General features: G+C 43.5%; 1 protein-coding gene across 4 annotated transcripts; it reads right to left on the reverse strand.

Moving 5' to 3' along the window:
• Positions 1 to 23: 23 nt before the first annotated feature.
• TAF5L (TATA-box binding protein associated factor 5 like) lies at positions 24 to 22,400 on the reverse strand. 4 transcript variants are annotated; one of them, XM_074818507.1, is made up of 6 exons: positions 22,252 to 22,400; positions 17,194 to 17,338; positions 12,243 to 12,347; positions 8,673 to 9,397; positions 2,200 to 2,665; positions 24 to 130 (listed from the first exon to the last, which is right to left on the reverse strand). In XM_074818507.1, exons 2-6 carry the CDS (start codon positions 17,333 to 17,335, stop codon positions 123 to 125), a joined length of 1,446 nt encoding a protein of 481 aa, XP_074674608.1. In that variant the 5' UTR covers positions 17,336 to 17,338; positions 22,252 to 22,400; the 3' UTR covers positions 24 to 122. The 4 variants fall into 4 exon arrangements, with proteins under 4 accessions (XP_074674608.1, XP_074674604.1, XP_074674607.1 ...); XM_074818503.1 differs by lacking the exon at positions 24 to 130 and having other exon boundaries at positions 717 to 2,665; XM_074818506.1 differs by lacking the exons at positions 24 to 130; positions 22,252 to 22,400 and adding an exon at positions 21,441 to 21,963 and having other exon boundaries at positions 717 to 2,665.
• Between the last annotated feature and the right edge of the window lie 10 nt (positions 22,401 to 22,410).

A 22,410-nucleotide genomic window follows, 5' to 3' on the forward strand; every position in this document is an offset into this window, starting at 1 on the left:
GCAGCTCCATTCAACTCCAAGCGTACAGAGGGGTTTCTGGTACTCACAGAGTTGAGCCACAGCACACGCTGTTACTAATCTCAGAAAGGTCAAACACTTTTCTGATACAAGGTTTTGGTCATTTACCAACCTAAGCAGACAAAAAAAGAAAAAGGCAATTGTGAGCTATCATCTAAACTCTTAGACTGTTTGGATGTTCTTAAGAGAATTCTCTCGTGAGAAGTCCGAAAGGTCTGAGGGAAGCTGAAAGGAATTATCATTTAATACTGACAGCCTGTATAGAAGACATTAGGATTGTGCCTTTACTCAAAAGAGGCATTTTAGAACATCAAACAACAAAGTAAAGGTCATGCAGTGCTACAGAATGAGGCTTTCTGGTGCACAGCGTCAACCTCCGGGAGGGTACCCAGATTGCCCACATGCATTTCAGCTGACCTACAAAGCTGTGTCAATACCATACTCCATGACCTGCCAAGTCAGCTCTGTGGAAAGCAAGTAGGGGGATATCAAGACAGCATGCACCACGTGAGCGGGACCACCAGATTCAGCCTCCAAGTGCCAAGCGGGCTCTGGCTCAAGCAGTGTAGGAGAAGCATGCTCCTACCTTCTCCTTCCCATGCAAGTCAGAGCAAGTTTCCCAGAAAGGGACCAAGCCATTTTTATTTTTTTTTTTTAAACTAAATGCTTTTAATAGAAAACAAAATACAAAATAACTCTTTCCAGAAAGCAGAAATATTTAATCTCTCCAAATGACAAACTAGAACGTGCTTTTTCCACGGATCCTTGTTGTAAATGCTGATGATTTATCTCACAAAGTGTTCATGAAACTGATATTGCAACATTTTGAGAAAAATCCAACACTGGCAGAGCTGCCTCTGTGTATGCACAATAATTTAGTAATACTATTCTTTCCCATGTCACTTTGTGTGTCTGCCTCTCCCTATCCCCCCTTCCCTAGACTGCCAACTTCCATTTACGGAAATATTTCTGTGGGGTACAGTGGTGGACTGACATGCCCCGTTTCCATTAGAAGTCCAAACTTAGCTGCTTCAGTTCTATTGTGCCCTCCCTCCAGACAAGGCAAGCCATTTATTACCCTTAAAGCCACTGCTCTACCCCCACTGTCCTCCCACCCTCAAAACACAGTGCAACCAGATTCAGAAAGATTCCTAATTAATGGAACATAAATACAAATATCACAGCTAGTACCAGGAACCAAACCCAAATGACAACGCAGAGATGGGCCCCAACTGAGGTCAGATTTCCATCCCTTTACTAAAAAAAAAAGATGATATTTTCTACATAGCTAGTCCAAAATATTCCAGAAGTGCTATAAGGGAGCTGTAATATTTAAGACCACTATCACTGTAGAAAATACATGATGTTCTTTTAATAGAAGGGTCTTAAAATGCTGGTCCTCTGCAATACCAGGAAAACAAAAGCAAAACAGAACAAAAAACACTGGGCCAGTAGTTCTCCACACACTCAAGCCTCAGTTAACAGTAGGTAAGATGTGCCCATCAATCAATGCAGGATATTTAAGTGCAGGTCAGCAGCTTATCTGGTTGGCAGTTTCACTTGTCTGGACCAGGCTTTTGGTTTCCCCAAGCTACTGGATTTACTCCCCCTTTCCCCATCCCTACAAGTACAAGATCAGAATGTATACGTATTTTCATCACTACTCCTTTTTTCCTCATTCTGTTCAACAGCACAGATCTTTTTGTGGGCAAGACATTTTAAAGCATTTGCATCACTCTGAGCATGCCTTTCAAGGGGGCAGAGAAAGAGAAGTGTTTCACAGTCAGTAATCTCAGCTTGCAATGGACTCTGGCATTCAATACACCCACCCGCTTCCCTAAGAAAAAAATTAATGTTCCTGATTTTCTTGTGCAATTCCAGTCACTAGAAGAAGATTACAGGCCATAAACTGTACGCTCAGTACATTATTCATTTGTCCGGTATATACACCAACCAGTTCACTGGAAGACCCATCTGCAGGGGCGTTGCAGTAAGTGTTCCGAATGTCCCAGACCCGGACTGAATTGTCCATTGACGCTGAAGCAATTAAACTACTGTCAGGGCTAAAAGTAAGGCTGGTTATGTTGTCCGTGTGCCCCCTCAGTTCTTTGTAAAGAGTTCCTGATGCCAAGTCCCACAGCTTTAGCCGCTGGTCTTCACCTGCTGATGCCAGGTACTTACCATTGGGAGAAAACGCAAGCGCTAGCACGGGGCCACGGTGCCCGGTGAAAAGACGCACCGAGTTGCCTTGCTGAGTGCTCCACAAGCGCACAGTTTTGTCTGTGGAGCCCGTTGCTAAGTAGTTGGAATTGGGGTGGAACTTGACACAGTCTACGTCCGCCAAATGGCCTGCGTATATTCGCATCGGGTACGTCCGATCAAATGACCAGAGCCTTGCAGTGCGATCATGGGAACCGCTGGCAAAGTACAGGCTGCAGGGGCTAATATCCAAATCCCAGACAGGATAGGCATGTCCTTGGTACAACACAGTGTTTGTAAAACTTCCGAGGTCCCAGTATCTGATGGACATGTCCTCAGAACAAGATAAGAGTCCTGAACTGTCTGAAAGGAACCTCGTGCTATACACAGGTCCACAGTGTCCTCTCAGGGTCTTCATTTCTGTGCCTGCACTGTCGTCCTCTTCTTCCTGGTCAGGGAGGAGAAAAAGAAACAAAAAAGGAAAGTATGTTTACCTGTTCAACAAACACAGGAACTACTGTGAGGAAAACAGGTGGGTGTTAATACAGAAGAAGTTATTTTAGAGGTGGCACATTTTGTGCAACTCAGACACAAATGTTGCTAGCACATTTGCTACATCTAAGTTAATGCTGAAAGAGGTGGCAAGATAAGACTTTCTATAAAGATTTTATCTTCATTTTGGGCAGCCTCTGCTCGCTCCAGAAGGCACCTTAACCTGGGACTGTATGCAAATAGGGGCAAAAAAGAAGTATTTTATGACATTTTCCACTTGCTAAAACATATGCTTATTCCCTATCCACTCTACTAAACTTTTGACTAAGATGTTGAAACAGATCTTGGCATCTGCTCTTTTGGTGTGGTCATTATTGGAAATGAATCTCACAGTAGAGAAAAAGAAACAGATGTTTTAAACAAAAGGCAGGAGATGGAAAGACAGAGCATATTTGACAAGCTGTCTGCTGGACATTCTTTCTCAGCCCCACACATGAACAGAAACCCAGTAAGGCCGTAATATCTATTTCTTCATGCAAGTTCATATCCTCACCCTTCAAGAACAGCCTTCAAGAACAGCAAATGTATGCAGCTTATTTAGGTCAAAGGATCTATTTTGGGGTAGAAGATGATGAATAATCACAAAAAGGATGGCACTGGAAACCTTTTTAGCCTGTAATTCTCCAATTCAAGTAGCAGGGCAGATAGTCAATAACTAAAGGCTTTCACATTTAAAGACGTTCAGTAAGCTGTGCTAAAGGAATCTCCTAATGGAGGGTAAGAGTCTCTGAAAGACTAGTCAAATAGCACCTCTCGACACTCAAAGGCTACAGACCGCACAAGTATCAACAAATCTCAACTCAAGAGAGTGCCCCTGCCTGACAAGCTGGGGTCTCACTGGCAGAGTGCAAGATAGTCATGGCTTGGGGTGCACCTGCGTAGTAGCTCAAGACCACCCTTCCTCAGGACTGTCAGGCAGACACTTTACCTCAGTAGTGAACCAGTAACACTCATCCACCGACAATCTCTGCACATCTAATTCAACACAACGCCCTTTTGTTTGTGAGCAGCCCCTTTAACTTTTATCATCGCAAACTGGCCCGTTTCCTGCCAAAGGAGCACTTCCTGCCCTGAGAGGAAACCCAATTCCCCAGGGCTGCCGGACTGCTGACGACCAGCAGAAGTCTGTGCTGGTGAGCAGCTCTCTTAGCTGACACGGCATCTCCCAACCCTCTGACCTCAGGACCCACAAGACAGTTTTGCTTCAGACTTAGTAGTCTTAATAGTTCTGAAAGCCCTTCTCCTCCAGTGGTTTCAAATCTCACATCAGAGGTGAGCAAATACTGACTTAGCTAGCTTGCTCGCTGCCTTTCTCCATCTCAACTTCATGTTTAGTAGTAGGCAGCAAGCTGTGTTTAGCAATGCTAATTCTCTTCAGAGTAGTCAGTGCCCATGGGAGTTTTATGATGTGGCTAGGAGCCAACTTCATCTCTACTATAGAGGTGAGGCAGAGAGAAATTGCAGGCTCTAGCATGCAAAGCCCCATTCTTATTCAAATTGCTTTTTCTACCTCAGATAGAGCATTGCTTGCTGGAATCCACAGCATCTCTAGGCTATGTTACCACATTAAAGGAGAGAAGCTGATACCTGCAGCATTTTATACTACTTAATTATGACCATAAGATTCCTGACAAGTTCCCAGTGGAAGCCCACTCAAGTTACCTGTATTGTACCATAGTTTCTGTAAATTCTGTAAGTCCAGGTACTTAATTTTATGCCTTCCAACTCATACAGGGCTACTTGGGCTGTCTGCAAGCACATACTCTTTCTCTCTTACAAGCACTTATCCTTCTTTTCTTTTATTACAGTTGCAGCTTATTTGACAATGCCTTCTGCAGCATTCAAAACCACACTTATATACTGTCACAGGTAGCAAATCTTATCTTTGACTTCTGTTTGACACCCACTTAGCGTAACAACTGCATACTGCTGTTATAGCTCAGTGAAAACAGTATACCTATAATGCTTCTCAGTCACTAAATTTTTCCATTTCTTCCCTATCCAAGTTAGTCTGCTGACCAGATTAACAAAGCAGCTGGAAGCACAGCCACTAAATTACTGCCTTGCAGAACCAAGGTTCATGTCTTTGTCAGATCAAGCACGTTCTTCCTTGCATCCCACAGCTACTACCACATAGGTGAGCATTTGCAGCAGCTACAGAAAGGTTACAACCTGTGCTATAAGTTAGCAGGGAGGCAGGGAACCCCTCTTCATAATATTTTTTCAGGATTCCAATTTCACACACTGAATATGTTGCCTGGATATACCATACCTGGGCACTACCCAGATATCCATTAGCTCCTTCTGAAGTGATTGCTGCTGCAGGTTAGCATGAACGATTTGTATTTCCTTGGAATGGACAAGAAACTAAGCAACCAAGTTCTATAAGTCTATTTTAATCAGTAATCTACACACATACACACTAAAAGCTACCTTCTATTATTTGAATTATCAATTTTGTAAAGAAGAACTATCAAACCAGATTTTAAGTAATAGAACAGAACTGGCAAACCTACCAACACTACTAAAATGAGCTAAAAAAAAAAAATTAAATTTACTCTTCAACAGTGAACAGGAAATCTTCCTGAGAAAGTACAAGACTCCCCCAAATTACATTTTTGAGAAACTGAGAAGAAGAAAAATGTTGGCATGTTTTGTTACACAGGACACCTTCCAAATGATAGACCTATGGACAGACTGCCCAACTCCTCAGCTATTACTTACATCAGTAATCGATTTCGCATGCCAGTCATTTGGACCCAGAAAAATTTACTGCTGATGCATTTAACCTTGTGAGCAGCAAACATTATCCAGCTGACAAAAATTATCTTGATCTTCCACCCAGCACAAGCCTCAAGGGAATGAGTAAGCCTCAAAAAGCAACAATAACCTCAAAATAAAAATGTATCTCAGCCCCTCTCCCCTTTTTTTTTTTTTTCCCTCTAACTAGTAACAGGTTTCCCTGGGTGTCATCGTTTCTCTCATCCTGCAGTGCTCTTAGGATGTCAAAAGGGAAGATCTCTTACCTGCCTACGGTAGGGATCTCCTAGCAGGGAAAGATGAGGGAGTAGATACCATGGTTCTCTTTGCAGGACATTTCTTACTGCTCCTCCCAGAATTCCCTCCCATCTGCTATCCGCCAAGGTCAGCATCATCCCTGCTCATTACCACTTGAAGGACCACTGCCACTTAAAAGCAGGACCTTAGAAGCAGAGCTGAATGGGGTCAAGTCTTAGTCTTCAGGGAATTTAAAGGCTGCCACTCTCGTGGCTTGGAACAGAGCGTATTATTTTCTGTGGTTGATTTATGTAGTACCACTGATGAGCATGGCAAAATTGTGAAGAGACAAACAATACACCCATTTGCACAGCTGCAAAACTGCATTTTTATACTGGACCTTAAGTAAGAGAGACTAAAGTGGCATTTGTGAGATGCTAGTATAAAGAAAAGAGAATTACTTTATCCCAAAATGGGAATCTTCTCCTATTTCCAAGAAGCAAGACAACATTGGTGAAGTGCACTGGGGCATCACACTGATCAAAATTCACAACTACACCTAGCAGACAATTTTGACTATACCAACACAAAGGCTTTACATGAACTAGGAAAAAAGTCATTCGCTAAAGCTTTTGCCAAGTCTCAACCTCATTTTTATATATATACACACACACACATACAAGAAGAGTTAAAAAACCCAATAGTGTAGTTTTAGTGCCACCCTGAACAAGATCCACTGGAACTAGCATGGTTTTAGACTTCTGTATCTTCATAAACAGAAGGACCTATATACTTGCAGCAAATCATGAACCAAGCTGCAGACTAATTATTTCAGGCACTACTATTTAAATACAGTATCCAAAGCTAATTACACAACACAGAAATCAACCAAACAAAATTTAGAACCCTTACAAAACCCAGCCAAGTTTAACATCCTCACAAGTTATTCTATAGAACTCACTGAAGTAATGTCCAAACACATTCAGAATTTTTGTTCGTCAAAGTTTCCATCAGATTTATCGCTGTGAATTGTTGCTGATCAGACTGCAGTGACAGTCTGAAACACAGCCCCTGTCCACATTACTGATGACTGCAGCCCAGCCAGGGTGGTCTTGTTTGGTCTGTCTTACTATCTGTGGCTTCCGCGCCCATGGCACACAAGTGGGTGCTGGTCTGTTCCCACTTGTGACCCCACAGGTGCCTGTGTATTTTCACTTATGGCTCCCAGATACTGGAATTTATTTCTTTGGAGTCAATAGGCTTTCATTTGCATTTGAGACACGTAACCAGCAGTGTGTTCTGGCTGGTTATCCTCCCTTAACTTTGAACTCTTGATCAGGTCACCATTTGTTTTGTCAGTGGTGGAAGTTATTCAGGGCAATGATGACTTTGATCTGTGCTGGTCTTTGACCAGTTTTTGGTTTTAGACCTGTGCACAAATACTGCACAATACACAAAATATTAAACAGCCAGCAAGAGCCATTTGTACTCAAGGTTCCATGGCTGTTTCATAATACACGTACGATCTACAAGTATGTGCTTACGTGCCAAAAAAAGGCAATACACGCTCCTGATAACCTGGCAATATCTCACTTTTCTATAGTCTGGAGCCAAAGGAGGTGACCTGCTGATTTACCAGAGAAATTGTCCTCTGTTGCAGGTTATTGACATTTGGTTTCCATGACAGGCAATACAGAGTCACGTGTCCTATGACCTCCTGCAGCTTATAAAGCAAACAAGTCCATAGCTCCATCTTGGGCTAGTCTGACCCACTTATCTGCTCACTCTGCAGAAGGGGTTAACCTGGGAAGCAGTGGGCATGCTGCTGTGCTACCTCACCTGGATGCCTGCCTCTAGTTCTCAAGCTGCCTAACAAAGCAATCCCTAACTATAGATCTCTGCATACAGCAAGCTCTCTGCACTCTTCCAAAATAAACAGAACCCTGCCACTAGGTATTTTTTATGAGAAGAAAAAACATTGGGAAAAAAGGATGTTTCTCCTGTTAAACACTCAACACAAGAACAAATGAGACTTTTTTTTTTTCTCCTTCAAGAGGGGAGTGATTAAACAAAGGAAGAGTCACAAATTCTGATCTCTAACGAGATATAAGATGCTACGTGGGCAGCTGTATCGAGAGGGGAGGAAGGGCGTGACTAGAAGGCAAGAAAAGAGTAAACCAGAAGATGCTATCCGGCCTGGCATGCGAAGGCGCACACATCCCTGTCCTTGTCTCCAGCACTCCAGAGTGGGAAGCCTCTGAGGTTTCTACACTGCAGATTCCTTAACAGAGACATTTTGCATAATTTTTCCATGCTAAGTCTTCACCTCAGGTTAAGGTGATTCCTGAAATAGTTTTGCACTTAGGCATCCCTCCTTCTTCCTGAGGCCTCAGATCAGACTCTTTTGGCTCCTTCCTTACTTTGTCTTTTTCTCTTCCTGCATCTCTCCCCTTCTCTCCACCCTTCTGACTGGTTGTTCTGAGATGCTTTCCTTCTAGTTTTCACTCACCACAGTGTTTTTACTGCCAGGTTCTCCTTGTTTCATCTTCCCATCCATAGGAAGGCTCCATGCTCCTCAGGGAAGGGAGCCTTCTCTAGTTACCTGTCCTTACTGGGCTGCCTATGTACTGCCATCTGTTCAAGGACAGCTGGAGGAGGGTGATCAGCACTTCAGACTAACAAACTATGACCCCAGCACAAACTCATTGCACCTTAGTGCAGCATTTACAGCGGCTGCAGGAAAGAACAAGGACAAGAGCAGGCTTATAAAATTTGCATGTCAAAGCAGACAGGTCGCAGAAGAGCCTCACAGACCCCTAAGACATTAGTAGATACTCCACAATGCATGCCCAAAATACCTCAGCAGAAAGGGAAGGGGGGGGGGGGGGGGGAAGAGGTATCCAGACCTCCTCATCCAGGATGTCACAAGCCAGACGGATGCGGGACACATCAACGAGGTGGGGCTCAGATTTTAACTTTCTGGAACGAAGGCTCCACAGCTTCACACATGAATTATCGAACCCAGCAGCAAGCAGCTTGCTATTTGGTGAAATCTCTGCAGTGTTCAGCAACTGCTCCGTGTTATAGAAGGCATAGAAACAGATGGTCGTTAAGGAAGGGGGCCCATCCTTGACACGTTTAATGCTATCCTGCAGTAAATCCAGTGCTGCCTCGTTCTGCAGAATGGAAGCCGGCACATCGCTGGGTTCCAGGCCGTTGCTCTCATTGCGTGAGGAGCTCCCACCGGCGTAGAGCTGGTAGTCAGTCCTCTTGGCGGGCTGCACATCCAGGTGAATGTGCAAGGTCAGGACTTTGCACAGGGCGTTGTTGTTGTCACTTTGGAGGTAGCGAAGAAGGTAGTTGTAGCTGTCCTCTTGAAGGCGGATGACATACTTGTTGTCCAGAAAAGCCCGGAGCTTCAAGTTGGACAGGATATCTTGAATAGTCATGGTAGTCTGCAACTGCTCAATGATATCCTTCTGGCTGGCATTCTGCAAGAACATGCCATGGAAGCGGCTGTAAAAACTGTCCACTGTGCTTTTTAGGCCATTCTGGACCATGTTCAGATGGAGGTAGACGAAGAGGGGATACAGAAGAGGCATCACTTCATGGCTGTGCTGAGAATCTGAATCTATATAAAAAAACAGCAACAAACTTTGAAATGATTTCTGAATCCACTTTCTACTGGGAATAAAACAGAGCAAGGACAATTACTGCAAAAAGCCTTGACAATGGCATCAGAGAGCAAGCAAGAGGAGACTTTTGTTGGCACATTTAAGTGAACCTCTTCTGTCACCTCAAGGGGATACACAGTACCTACTACAGATCTGAACAGAGATTTTCAAGTTGGTGAGGTACCCTGTCAGAACAAAATGCAGGTATTTCAAAACTGGTTTTAGGCGTGGGCCAACTATTAGAATACCACCTCATAAAAAGACAGCTGAATTTTTCCCGTTTACTTAAGAAGAAAAACTGTGTCCTCTGTCTATTGCAATAAATGGACTTTAAAATTTACTCATATTTAATATAGTACTTAACATGTTTAAGTCAAAATTATTTACCTAGCTTGTGCGGGCCTGAACTTTGGTGGCTTTTTCACCCCCCCTCTCAGCTTCAATAAAGCTTGCATGTGGTGCTCTGGATAGAACTGATTTGTCTCCAGTGGAAAGGAAGCTACAGTTTCCAAAATGTACTGCAATATGCTGTGCTCTTGTTTTATTTCTGTGCCTGCTCATACGCAGGCTTTCTCTCTCTCTCTCCTCCTCGCTCTGCCAAGGCAAATCCCAGCAGTAATTCCTAGTACACAGTGTAACAAACTCCTGATTAGGCTGTACTGTACCTTGCAGAGACTAATCTGTACAACAGCTCCACCCCTCCTTCACCAGCTTCTGGGGGCTGTTTCCCCATGCTCAGATGGCTGCAGGGAATTGTAAGGAGTGGAGCCCTGCCGCAGGACACCACAGCAACGTACAGGGCCACAACAACAAACTGCTGGAGGACCTAAATGGTCCAAATTATTGGAACAAACCAGGAACTGCTAATCCTCAAACAGCATTGCTTGTCTTCAAACAGCATTGTTTCTTTTCAACTTGGTCTTCCCTCCTGTCACTCAGCAATGCATATTCTTTTTTTCCCCTTTCCATTAGCTTATTTTTCCTCTCCTGTTCAGGAACACTCTTCCAGACTTTCTCTGGTCCATACTGTGCGCCTCTCCCATTTCTATATGAGTAACTACAGAGTGTGTATGCAGTGCAGTGTATACATACATATTTGCATACTTAAGCATCATCCTCCTTTCTGTCCCACTAAAATGCGGCCAAAACCAGTGAAACTAGTGGTCTGTATGTAGTAAAAGCTCTAAGCAGCCAGCAGATGCTCCTTTCTCTGCAGGTTCTCTAGTCCAGAAATGCAAGGGGAAGGACCTCATGCTGCAGTGGGGGGAAAAGGAAAGAGGTGGGATGTTGGCAGAAACAGGACCAAAGAAAACATTCCCCAGGAACACACGAAGATAGGTTATGGGAGCTGGGTCAGTCTAGCCTGAAGAAGAATAAGGGTATGCCTTCAGTACCCAGTGGGATATTACGTAGGAAAAGGGGCCAGCCTCTTCTCAGAGGTGCTCAGTGAAAGGACAACAGGCAAACTGTTGCAAGGGAAATTTTCATCAAATCGCTTTTCACCAACCTGCAGCTGGCACCCAGAAGTGCAGAGCAATCTCCACACTTTCTGATTTTCAAAACCTGGCTGGACAAGGCCCTGAGCAACCTGATCAAACTCTGATCTTGCCCTGCTTTGAGCAGCTGGTTGAACTGGAGACTTGTAGAGCAATTCCTAAATTATTCAGTGGTCCTAGTCCCTTTGCCCAGTCCTCAGTACCCCTGGGGGCAGGCATCACAGAAACAGGAAGTGTCCTGCTGTGCCTTGCGGCTGGCTGGCAGGTTTCTCCCTTGCAGAAACAAGCAGTTCACATGTGTAAGAAATCAAAACTGAGCAAAAGGGACAAAAAAGATGAAAACAGTCAACCTGAACACCAAAACCACGCCTAGCACTTCTCCAAGTGGTATTTAAGCCACTGAACAGAGCAATCATACTTCTCAAAAATCTCTTAAACCATACAGATTTACCTCCAATACTAAAGTGCAATGGTGTTGAACTGCTCTAGGTGGCAAGGCTAAGACATCAGTATTTTCTGCCTCTGTCTTCTTCCTTCCCTTTCCCTTCAACAACTATCAGAAATATTAATCCTAGTGTTATGCACACTGGGATCAAATCCCTACACTGTACAAATGTAGATGTGCCTGAAGGCAGGAGGAGTGGCAACCTCACTTTCCTTGGTACTATTCTCTAAAATTCCTACCTGCTTGTTTCTTCCCACCTTTGAGACTCAGAGAAGAAATAAAGACATTCCCAGGAGTACCTTTTCCTTTAATTATTAAAAAAAAAAAAAATAAAAAAGAAAAATCATGATTGTCTTCTGCATCACACTACAGAATGAGAGAGGTTTTTTTTTACTTTGTCATATACCTCCAGTCTCAAAGCCAGTACAGATAAATTTAAGGGAACAAATTATCCCTTAAAAATCTAGACCATCATAAAAACAAGCCAATTATGAATAAAATTAAAAAGCCTAAACTAAGAGACAGCAAATAACTACACTCATTTCTAAATTACCTGCCTTTCACATAAAACACTAATCTTCCTTCTTGTCCTGTATATGTATGTTGCTGTCTATAAGATGTACAAAGGCCAAATGCTTGAACAAGAGCAAATAGTCAGCTATCTACAAAAGCCAAAGGTACTTGACACTCAAACAACAACAAAAAAGAAAAACTAAATGCATCTAATTGTAGTAACTGAAATCTCAAAACTAGAAATCAAGATTGTTAGAGACATGATTCGAAATTTTATTATATTGTCCTTTACTCATTGAAATGACAAAAAAAAAGTTACTTTCCTCTTCCTTGCTTCCTGATACTTACCTGTGAGAAAATTGCGTAATCGTCCAAATTGTACTTCATATTGCTGTGGCTCCGCCAGACAGGGAGCTGCAGACACAACGTTGGCACAACCAGATTCAGATTGGACTGTGGAATAAAGTAAAAATTAGATAGGGATTTAAGGAGTTTTGCATGTGTATCTGGAAACAAAACTTCTCATAAAATCCAAGGTAATGCAGTCACCAAGATGACATTTCATCTTTTAAACTGTCCAGGGATGACATAGTCTGAAGTATCCAAGCACGGGATTAACAACCTAGACAGATCATGAATGAGGCAGTATACTGAAAGCTTAGAAAAACCCAACCCTAAAAATCTCAGCAACCCACCTGCTCACCCCAGAATACATTTTTAAGTTTTCAAATACAACCTTAAGTTCCCAAGAATTTCAGAGTAACACTGTCACAGATTCCTTAACAGTTTTACAAGATACTCAGTAGTTTTACTACTCTGCTGTGCTCATCTTTTCTGAGTGCAATCTACAAACTTTCTCCAAAACAAAGCTTCTTTTTCAGCAGGACCCACCAACCATTATGGACAGAAGGTCTGCAGTGACAATACCTCAGAGTCTCAAATTCCTTGTCCCAATCATTGTCTTACAACAAATGATAATCATTATCATTTACTAGTCTCCCAGAGGTGGTGGTGAAAACACATCGAATCTCTAAGTAGTTTTTAATCAAAATGTGTCTTCCTCCTCCCTGGGGATTTTAGGTTAAAAGGCAGCTGGTATTTGATCACAAACCCAGTTGTTATGGTCTCCTGGGACAGTGTTAAACTGATTTTTCAGAACCAGTATCAACTCTGGTAAAAGTGGTTCTGAACTATTTAGAAAGAGGATTGGGTTCTCCTTCTTTGGCACCAAACCTGTGCTCTTCTGCTAACCTCTCAGAATCCAACAGGGGACTTTGTGCAAGTTTATAGACACCCACCAACATACCCCAAGCGTATACAAATACCAGTGATTAGAAACACAACTTACAGAATTATAACCAATATGTTTATTCACCTGCTCTTCTAAGAGCATGAAAGGGCAAGGAGTTTCACGATTTTCCTTTTCTACTTTTTTTAAAATTCATAACTATTTTCCCCTCCACAAAACCTATTTTCATTACTCTCACTTTCAACTCCTTCAACTTCTTTCAGTCTCCCCCGCCCCCCACCGCTTTCCATCCTCTCTCTTTGCCTTCCTACTCCTGATTGATCGCTTCTTGTTCCAGTATTTGGCTCATGCACAGAGGCAAAACTCTGACAGCCCTGGAAGTCTATAAACAACATCATCAAATGTTCACATGCTAAAGCAAGATAGGCCAGCCTCCAGCTCCTCTCAATGCTTCTAATTAGAAAGAGATCAGCACATGGTGTACAGGCAGCCTGTTGCTATTCTCTGCCGCTCCCCCCCCCCCACCCCCCGTAAGACATTGGTCTATCTTCCTGGGGCTTATGGAAATACAGGAGGTCTGTTTACCAGGGCAAGCTGAATTCACCTTTGGAAACAGAGAGCTGGCCTGTGCTTATCATCCCCTCATGGGAAAAAACAAATACAGATTCCAGCACCAATACCCTATCTTCTCTCAAATCAGTTTAGAAATAAACAAATATAACCTGTTGAAAGGCTGCGCTTTCTACAGCCTGGCTGCTTCAGAATCTCAAAGCTAATTAAGAACTCCAGGCTCCCATACTGGAATTACTTAATGGCTAAAGTAAAAAACTCTGCTATTTGGACTTAAAATTTAATATAATAAATATTCAGCATGAGAAAAAGTAAACTGCATGCACACACACGTAGTAACTCAAAAATGCTTAGTGACAGTTTCTAATGCCACCTGTACTACTCATTGTAAAAGCAAAGAAAAACAGAAATATGAGGGTCTGTCTTTTATGCTGTGTCACAGGGTTTCATACAAAGATCAACTCTTCACAGAGTTCTGGTGGCCTCATTTCAGCAGCAATGGGAATGACTTGACACCTTGCTTGTGCCATGCAAGTACAACTTACTGTCCTTGGCTTTATGAACTGCTCCCTCCGTGCCACCTTTTCAACTTTCTCTACATAAGCAATTTAATTCCAAAATTAAGATGTACTTCATGTTTCAGAGAGGGCAGCGTCATCTCTGGCTACCTACTCTGGAACAGTCTGACTGGAAAATCATTATGCCCTACTCTTCCAGTAATGGTGCTAGAGCTTGCTCCCATCTAGCAAATGGTAACGAACCCTACATACCAGACAGTTATAACAAGTTCAAATTCTAATTCTTTCCCTTCCCAAAACTTTACACCAACCAGAACTGCAAAAAGGATCAAGAGCTCAACTGATTCCAAAACAAGAGTAAATTTTCAGGCTTATTTTCCTCCTGATGGAAATAAACCACTGGCCAAATCCTTCTCATACATTAATAAATCTACCATAGTTTCTTTTCCACCTTCCCCAGTGGTCATAAGAACATCTGCTGGAAACACCTGCTCTTTGGCTTCACTTCCAGTAACTGCAGCTAGCTATGCAACCTGACAGCAAATTCAAAGGAACTTGCTCCTAAGTCAGGAACTCAGGGATATGGACAGTACCCTCCTGGTCTTGAGTGTTGGCTACAAGCAGCATCGCTTCCAGCTAACAAACGTGGGGCTACTGTAAACGCTGTTTAACAGCAACCGATTCCTTTTCTATGGCAGCATGATAACATATAATTTTACATTATTTCAGATAGTCCTATGTACCAATAGTATACTATGGGCAATATTAGAGGAACCTGTTCCTTGGTCATTCATTCTGTTCTCAAATATTATTCTAGTTTTCTACAGAACTATGGGATAGTCACGAGGAAGCTCTGTGCTGCATTTTACTGCAGATGCAATTGGACAGGGTGCTAGGTAATCTCATCTGGGTTCCCTTTCCCATGAAAGGTTGGACCAGATTATCTTTCAAGGTCCCTTCCAACCTGGGCTGCTCTATGATTCTGTGAAAACAGAGCTGTACAGATATAGCAAGTACATGAAGCAATGGAGAAGGGCTGAACTGGAAGAAGACAAAAAGAAATGCTGAGGTAAAACTGAGAAACAAAACTAAAACCAAAAACAGAGGACACTTTTCAATGTGAAAGAAGAAATCACAGAACTGGAGACAGAAGCAAGCAACTCTCCCATTTACAGGCTGGTTAATTTAAAACTTAAACAAAAGAAAAGAGCTGAATAGAAAAAGCAAGGTGAGTTTTGTTAAGGAACGAGTAAAAACATCTTCAGAAAAAAATACTTGATAGCTTTCCCCAAAATAAAGCAATGCAGGCTTTAGAAGCTAGTCAGTTTTTATTCAGTTTGCAAAACTGACTGCAGCAGGAAGTATTTTCAGAAGCCTCTGTTGTAAGTACTCGGGGTAAGTACAAACTGGGTTTTTCTTTTTGACAGTCATTCATGGAACTGCAGCATACTCACTGACAGCTTACTATGAGCACGTTTGACAAGAAGTAGTAAGCAGCTGAATACATGAGAGCAGACCATTTTCAGTCCTAATGAAAACTGATGACTAAGTTCTGAATCACCAGCCACAAAACCCTTGCACTGGCAAGAGGATACAGACTAATAAGAAGAAATTTAGTAATAACACTTGGTGGGAGATCAGTAAAAAGACAAAACCCAATCACACACTCATTCACACTCTTCACTGAAACCACTTTTTTCTGCATGATGCTATATGCAAATGCAAGGGCCTGCAATCCAATTCATCTCTTGTGTCCTCCTGTCCCAAGTTCTAATCCCATTTCAACACTGACCTGGTACTGACCTCTCCCATAAAATCTCCTATCAAAAACAATTCAGCATTTTATTTTGTTCTTCCCCATCTCCCCCAGTATTATTTCAGGGAGTTCAACAAACTTCTCATAGTTACTCTGAAAACAGCAAGGAAATGAAAAGTACTAAGAAAATGTAACTCACTTCTAATAAAGAAATATTATCCAAGTTCCTTCAGGACATTTACCCACAAGTCACTCATCTTTGGATTTTAACTATGACAAAATACTCTTAGAGGTGGAAAGAGCTCTTTTGGCATCCAATCTTATCTAGCTACAAGCACAGAGTTATACAGCAACTAATGTTTTGTCAAATTGAGTCGTATCACAAGTAACTAAGGTCTCCACCCACTCTTAGCCTGGGATACTGTCACAATCTAATCAGTTTCATTATCAGAAAACATTTCCTCCGTGCATCTTTACCCAAAGATCAGCCCAATATTTTCTATTACTTCTACAAGTAAATTTAATCTTTATAACCTCCATGTGGCTTGCATCCATATCAATATTTATATGTGCTCAAGCAGTAGCTCAGTTTATTACAACAAAAATAATAGTTACAACGAAGACTGTCACAGACAGGATTTGAACAGCAAATAGCGTAGCAGGATTCAGAAGCCTTTAAGAAGGAGGAGAAGGGGCATGCAGGGAAATAATCAGTCTCATCCACTGAAGGGGTGGGTTTTTCCTCAAGTGACAGAGCTGAACTTTCACAACTAGAAAGCTGACTAGGCCAAAGAAACAGCCTGCATCACTTCCATTTCACATGATATAGCTCTTCTGGAGTACAAAGATACAACAGATTTTCCTGCTTCTGCTTAATTCTTCATCTAGGTTCTTCTCACATCTATCCCAAAGCACCACTGCTCACCAGACTTCATGTTCTTTGGGATACAACACATGCATTTTCCACATGACCTGGTGTTTCAGCCTGCTGATTCACTGACCATGAATTTCACCTTGTTACACTTTCATCCACATTTACATTCTTCAGAAGTTCATAACTCACGCCAACTTTGCACTGGGAAATTTCTTTAGTTCAAAAGGAGAGCTGTCCGTATGTGCAGACAAATTCATGTAGTTACCATTATACATAATCACACTTGTCACAACTCTGCCAAGAAACATGCATGGAAAATATGATGGTATTACCTGTGAGATTAGCTGCCATCTCTTCAGCAGTCTGACACAGCCTCAGCCCTTGTTTTAGGGGACCTTCTGAGTCCACATACTGACGGCGCTTGAGGTAGCAGGACACTGCCATCTGAATCTGTTCTGTGCGTACGCGTTTCATGACCTCAAAAGGAAAGAAAGACATGATGGGGCTCTTACTGTGTAGGTATACATTAAGCCTGACAGAGAACAAATGGCTCAGTATTTTCATTGCTGAAGTATGAAAGAAAATCTTTACGCATGTGCCTCTCAGTACTAAGGCGTAACTAGATACTTTGAATCAGATCCATGAAGATATTTTGCTGTCTAATTCTACTAATTTCACCAAGGAATCCAAAATACCTTTAAGGATTCTGGACTAAAACTGAAGTGGTGAGCTATGTCTTGGATTCTGTTAAAAACTAACTCACAGAAAGGGAACATTTCTCCTCCTTGCTTTTTTAGAGTAGCAGTTTGGATATTCTTCAGTCGTTTTCTGATTCCTCTGATTGACCAACCAAACGATACCAGAAGAGTCAAGGGAAAGAAAAAATAATATACAGGAAGGAAATTTCAGAATCATCATGCTTTAAATAGCACACCTATTTTACCTGTTTGGGGAGTCCAAGAAACAATAGCTTATCGCCTGAACTTAGAGCCAGACTTCAGCCACTTCAGTCAGGTAAGTCCCCAGGAAAAAAAACAGGTAAATTAAAAACAAAAGAGCTTTCTACCTTTTTTGCCTGCCCCCATGTATCTAGACTTGCCTCCTACAGAAGTTTTAGAAAATCCTTTGAAGTTTCCTTTATATAAATTTTGAAAGCTGTCCTCACAAACACCACTTAGTAGTATCTCAAAACCAAAAGGAGTCCGATGCTAGCTTTTAGCCTCTGGCTTGTAATAAAAGAACCACAGTAAGATGAATGCAATAGCTCCCTTGCTATTTGAGTAGTCCCTAACTGCCACCAATCCTCTGCAATAGCCATCGATTTTACACAGAAGTTTAGATAACCTGAAAGGCTTTAAATAAAGCAGAACTAAGCAAGAGTTTTATTCTACCAGAATAATTGGTAAAGCCAGCCTCAAGATAGTTACACACCTTACAGCCCCACTACCAATGACCTGCATGTGTTTTACAACTGCACATGCTTTCTGGTTTGAGTAGTTAAAATCCGATGAAACACAACTTCTCAGAGAGACAGACAAGGATGCCCTTGTAATTCCCTCCATTGTAAGAACTGTATTTCTAACAAAATGACAGCTGTAAAAATATGATAATAAGTGAGCCTTTTCTAATACCCATGTACACTTCAGTGCTTATACCGTTGTTAGAACAATAAACCCTCTGTGAAGTTCCAAGCGGAGGGGGATGCAACGTTTCAGCAAAAGTTACTTTAAACAGATAGGTGGAATTGCAAACCCATACACCTTGGCAAAAACCTTAAAAATACTTCCATCACAGGTGAAATAACTGTTGAGGGTGGGGAAGGGGCATCAACAGGTGTGGAGTTTTCAAAGCATTTCCAGATAGACCCATTAAAATCATGAGTTTCAACCACAACTTTTTTCACTCCAAAAGCAAACTTCCTTTTCATCTTCCTTGCAATTAAAGAAATTATATCTGAGATAGTGTAAGTCTCAAATATAACACTTTTTCTGCTGCACAAAACTGTAGGAAAGACAGAATTCTAATGAAGACCATGAAAAATGGTGGACACTGATGGACCAGCATCTTGGCACCCTCCCAAAAAACACCCTTAACTAAGTTTCGCAATGTATTATGTTACCATTCTGCATTTCAGTCAGCAGCATGGACTCGTGTACAAGTCTAGGTCCACACTAATGCCTTTGCATGCAGTCTGCCGAACAGTTTAGGTCTGGGGAGCAACTTAATTATATTTGAGATGCTCTCATAGATGCTTATTTCAGGTCTAGAAACTGTTTCAGAGAGTTTGCATCAAGATTGTTGTATTTGGCTTGTAATGCAAAAGAAACTCACTCCCAAAACGGCATGGAACAGATTCAACTAAATGTTTCTGAAGTGGTTTAGCCAGTCAGAACTGTGCAAATCAGCCTCAGGTCTGTGGCTCAATTGCAAAGAGAGAGCATCTAGAAATATCCTTGCCTGTACTTTTTTTGCTTCAGTTACAGGATCAATTTGTGCTAGGTTAGATTTGGTGAGAAAACCCTTTTTTATTATCGCACAGCATTCATGTTCAGATGATTCCTCATAAACTTGCACTGGATTGGAGAAACCGAGAACTGGCATGTGAAAGATGCAGAACTCCAGAGGACCCCCTGAAATGACTGGGAAAAACAAGAGGAGCACTGAGATCAGCCTTTTCAAGCTGCTGAACGAGCAGATGACCAACAGAGAAAATGGTATATTTTAAATGATAGGCAGAAAACCCAGTAGCCTGGGTCTAACATCAGGATTGGACATTTCAGCAGCACGACAGAAGGGCCTGGGAAAGACGAGTTGCTGGCAGATGATTCAAATCTGAGCTTTTTCATAGCTTTGGGGATAACAGTGAAGTCCCAGTTTCTTCCAAGGCTACCAAGGTGGTGTTTGCAGCTGCTTTATGCAATCTGTACAGTTTCTTGCTCTCTTCGCATACCTTGTATACTCCTCCCAGCAGTCACAGTAGTGGGTGTTAGGAGCAGTATCTTAAGGAGATCTCTTTTCCTAACTCCCAGGTGACAGAACAGGAACTACCTTGCAGGAAATGCATCTTCACCAACAAACACCCGTTGGCATCAGACACACTATAACCCCCACTTTCATTTCAGGTCTTTGTTTCTCTGTTCACTTTGCCTTTATACTTCACCCTCAGCATTACAAAGAGCAGTGTCACAGGAGCAGAGAAAGCATCCATGAAAAGTGCAAGAAGAGCAAAACCAACATTCCTACAAACATTCTTTATCACACCGTCAAAATTAAGAGTATATCATAAAATAAACATACGGATGGTCTGCCAAAATGCCTTTAACTGGATTCAAGCTGAGCCAGTACACAACAGGTCAATGATGAAGAATTTAAAGGCAAAAAAGACAAGCCTGGCATTTTAACCTCCAATCAATTTTAAGACTCTAGCTCTCATCACTGAAGATAATCTCCAAAATATGAAACAAAATGAAAGCATATCGCGATCCCTGTCCATGCCTGCAGAAAGCTTGAAACAATTTTTCAGAAGTCCCAGCTGCCTCATTCTTCTCAAACAGCCAGACAGAACAATAAACACTAACGCCATTAACTATTTTTACTGATAAGCAAAATACATAAGGAAAGAGAAGATAGATCACATCAGCAGTCTGCACAGCTACAATGCAGCATCTTCTGCAGCGTCACAAATTGGAGCACAAAAAAAAAAAAGAATATTAGGTTAAATTTTTTTGAGGAACCAAAAACCACTGAAGAAACTCAGAGGAGAGGCCGATCATAAAAAACACATCACCAGTTCCTCTTTCCTAAAAAAGCTGGAAATTAGCTGTGTACTAAGCATTGGGCCAAGGAAATTAATTTCTGCCTATGCTCCATCTCGGGTACAGGTTTAGGCAGATTCCACGGTCTTGAAATATTACCAGTACAGACATATGAAAAAGAGCTTGAACACGAGCATTGGAAACACTGCTTTTAAAGACTCTGCATTCCTGTCCTGATGCTGGGACAGCAGTCTCCTCCTTCCAACAGGCCAAGGAAAGACCTGTGAGCATTAGAGAGCACCACCAAGGACAAGCAATCCTGAAAAAAACCCCCTCCAACAAACCAATAAAACAACGCACAGAAGAACATTCTGAATATTCTCTACTAAGAACTGTCTCAGGCCTCAACTGCAGATAGAGAGGCACCATTTTTTATCTCTTAGCACTACAGGTGAAATTTGGAGCCTACCAACAATACCAAATCACCTCATTTTTAATTTTGCGACATAAAGTTAATCTAAGATTTACAAAATTTCAGAACAAGGTTAGGATAAACCGATACGAATATAACAGTGAGCCTTGAGCTGAGGGACTTCAGAGGTGCAGCGGCTGCAATTCAGTAAAAATGCAAGTAAACATGACAAGTCGACATGGAGACGCGGCAGGGTGGTGGTGGTGCAAAATCGGAGAAGTGCTGCAGGCAGCAGGAACTACGGAGGAGGCTTTTGCCCGAGCAGCCGCGTTCGCGCGAAGAGGCAGAGAAGAAACAGCTGTGATTTTAGCAGAGCCTGCATCCACTTGCGCTGAACCTAGATTTGGCTCACCGTCCACGGACGAAGCTTTGCCAGTTCCACAACGCTGGGGTTTCTTTCCCCCCCGCGAAGGCAGCGCCGAGCGGCGCGATTCACCCGCTCAATCCTCCCCGCGCTACCCGGGCAGGACGCGCTTCGCCCCGGCCCGCAGGACACCGGCAGCACACAGCGGTGGCGGCCGCCGCCACTCCGCCCGGCCCGGCCCGGCCCTTCCTCCCCGCAGCCGAGCTGCCCGGCCAAGCCCCGCTAGCGTTCAGGCCCTGGTGGAGAGACACCGAGGCCGGCGGCGGGAGCCCCGCGGGGCCGCCCGCCCCTCCCGGCCGCGTCCCGGGCTGCTGCCGCCCGGGAAGCTGAGGGGCGCTCGATGAAGGAACGCGAAAGTGAAAGTCTTCCCCTGTCAGGATTTAAAAAGAAAAAAAAAGGAAAAAAGAAAAAGGAAGAGAAATGGTGCGATAAGAAGCCGCTAATTAAACCCACGCACTTTTCGGGGGAGAAAAAAAAAAGACTCTAATGAGAAAAGCCCACCCCGAGACCTCCGGGCGCAGGGACGGCGCCCGGCCCTGTCCTCACCCGGGGCGCCCCGAGGGCCGCGCCCGTGCCCGAGACCCGCCCCCCCCAGGGCCCGCCGGCCTCCCGGGAGCCGCCTGCCGGGCCGGGCCGGGCCGGGCCTGCGGGCCTCCGCCACGAGGCGGCCCGGCGGGGCGTCCGGGGCCCGCTCCCGCCGCCGGCCGGCCGGCGTCGCCCCCCACTCCGCTCCCTCCCGCCCCGGCCCCCGGGCTGCAGCCCCACGCCGGTCCCCGCTCCCCACCCGCCCGCCACTCACTGAGCATCGCAGGCGGCGGCGGCGGCGGGAGGCGGGGGCCGGCGGGGCCGGGGGGGCGCTGTCACTGCGCCCAGCGGCGCCAGGCGCTGCCGGCGGGCTCGCCGCCGCGGCCGCCTCCCCTGGGTGCCGGTGGTGGTGGCGCTGGCGCGGCCGGTGCCG

The sequence above is a fragment of the Strix aluco genome, chromosome 3 (assembly GCF_031877795.1).
Source record: "Strix aluco isolate bStrAlu1 chromosome 3, bStrAlu1.hap1, whole genome shotgun sequence".
Taxonomy (NCBI): Eukaryota; Metazoa; Chordata; class Aves; order Strigiformes; family Strigidae; genus Strix; species Strix aluco.

Bases quoted from the DNA above. Each gene is read 5' to 3' on its own strand.
- TAF5L (XM_074818503.1), bottom strand. From the start codon at position 17,335: ATGAAACGCGTACGCACAGAACAGATTCAGATGGCAGTGTCCTGCTAC. The intron at 12,348-17,193 runs GTAATACCATCA...TTTATTCCACAG, and splicing joins GATGGCAGCTAATCTCACAG to TCCAATCTGAATCTGGTTGT. The intron at 2,666-8,672 runs GTCTGGATACCT...CTCCCTGACCAG, and splicing joins GTGACATCCTGGATGAGGAG to GAAGAAGAGGACGACAGTGC.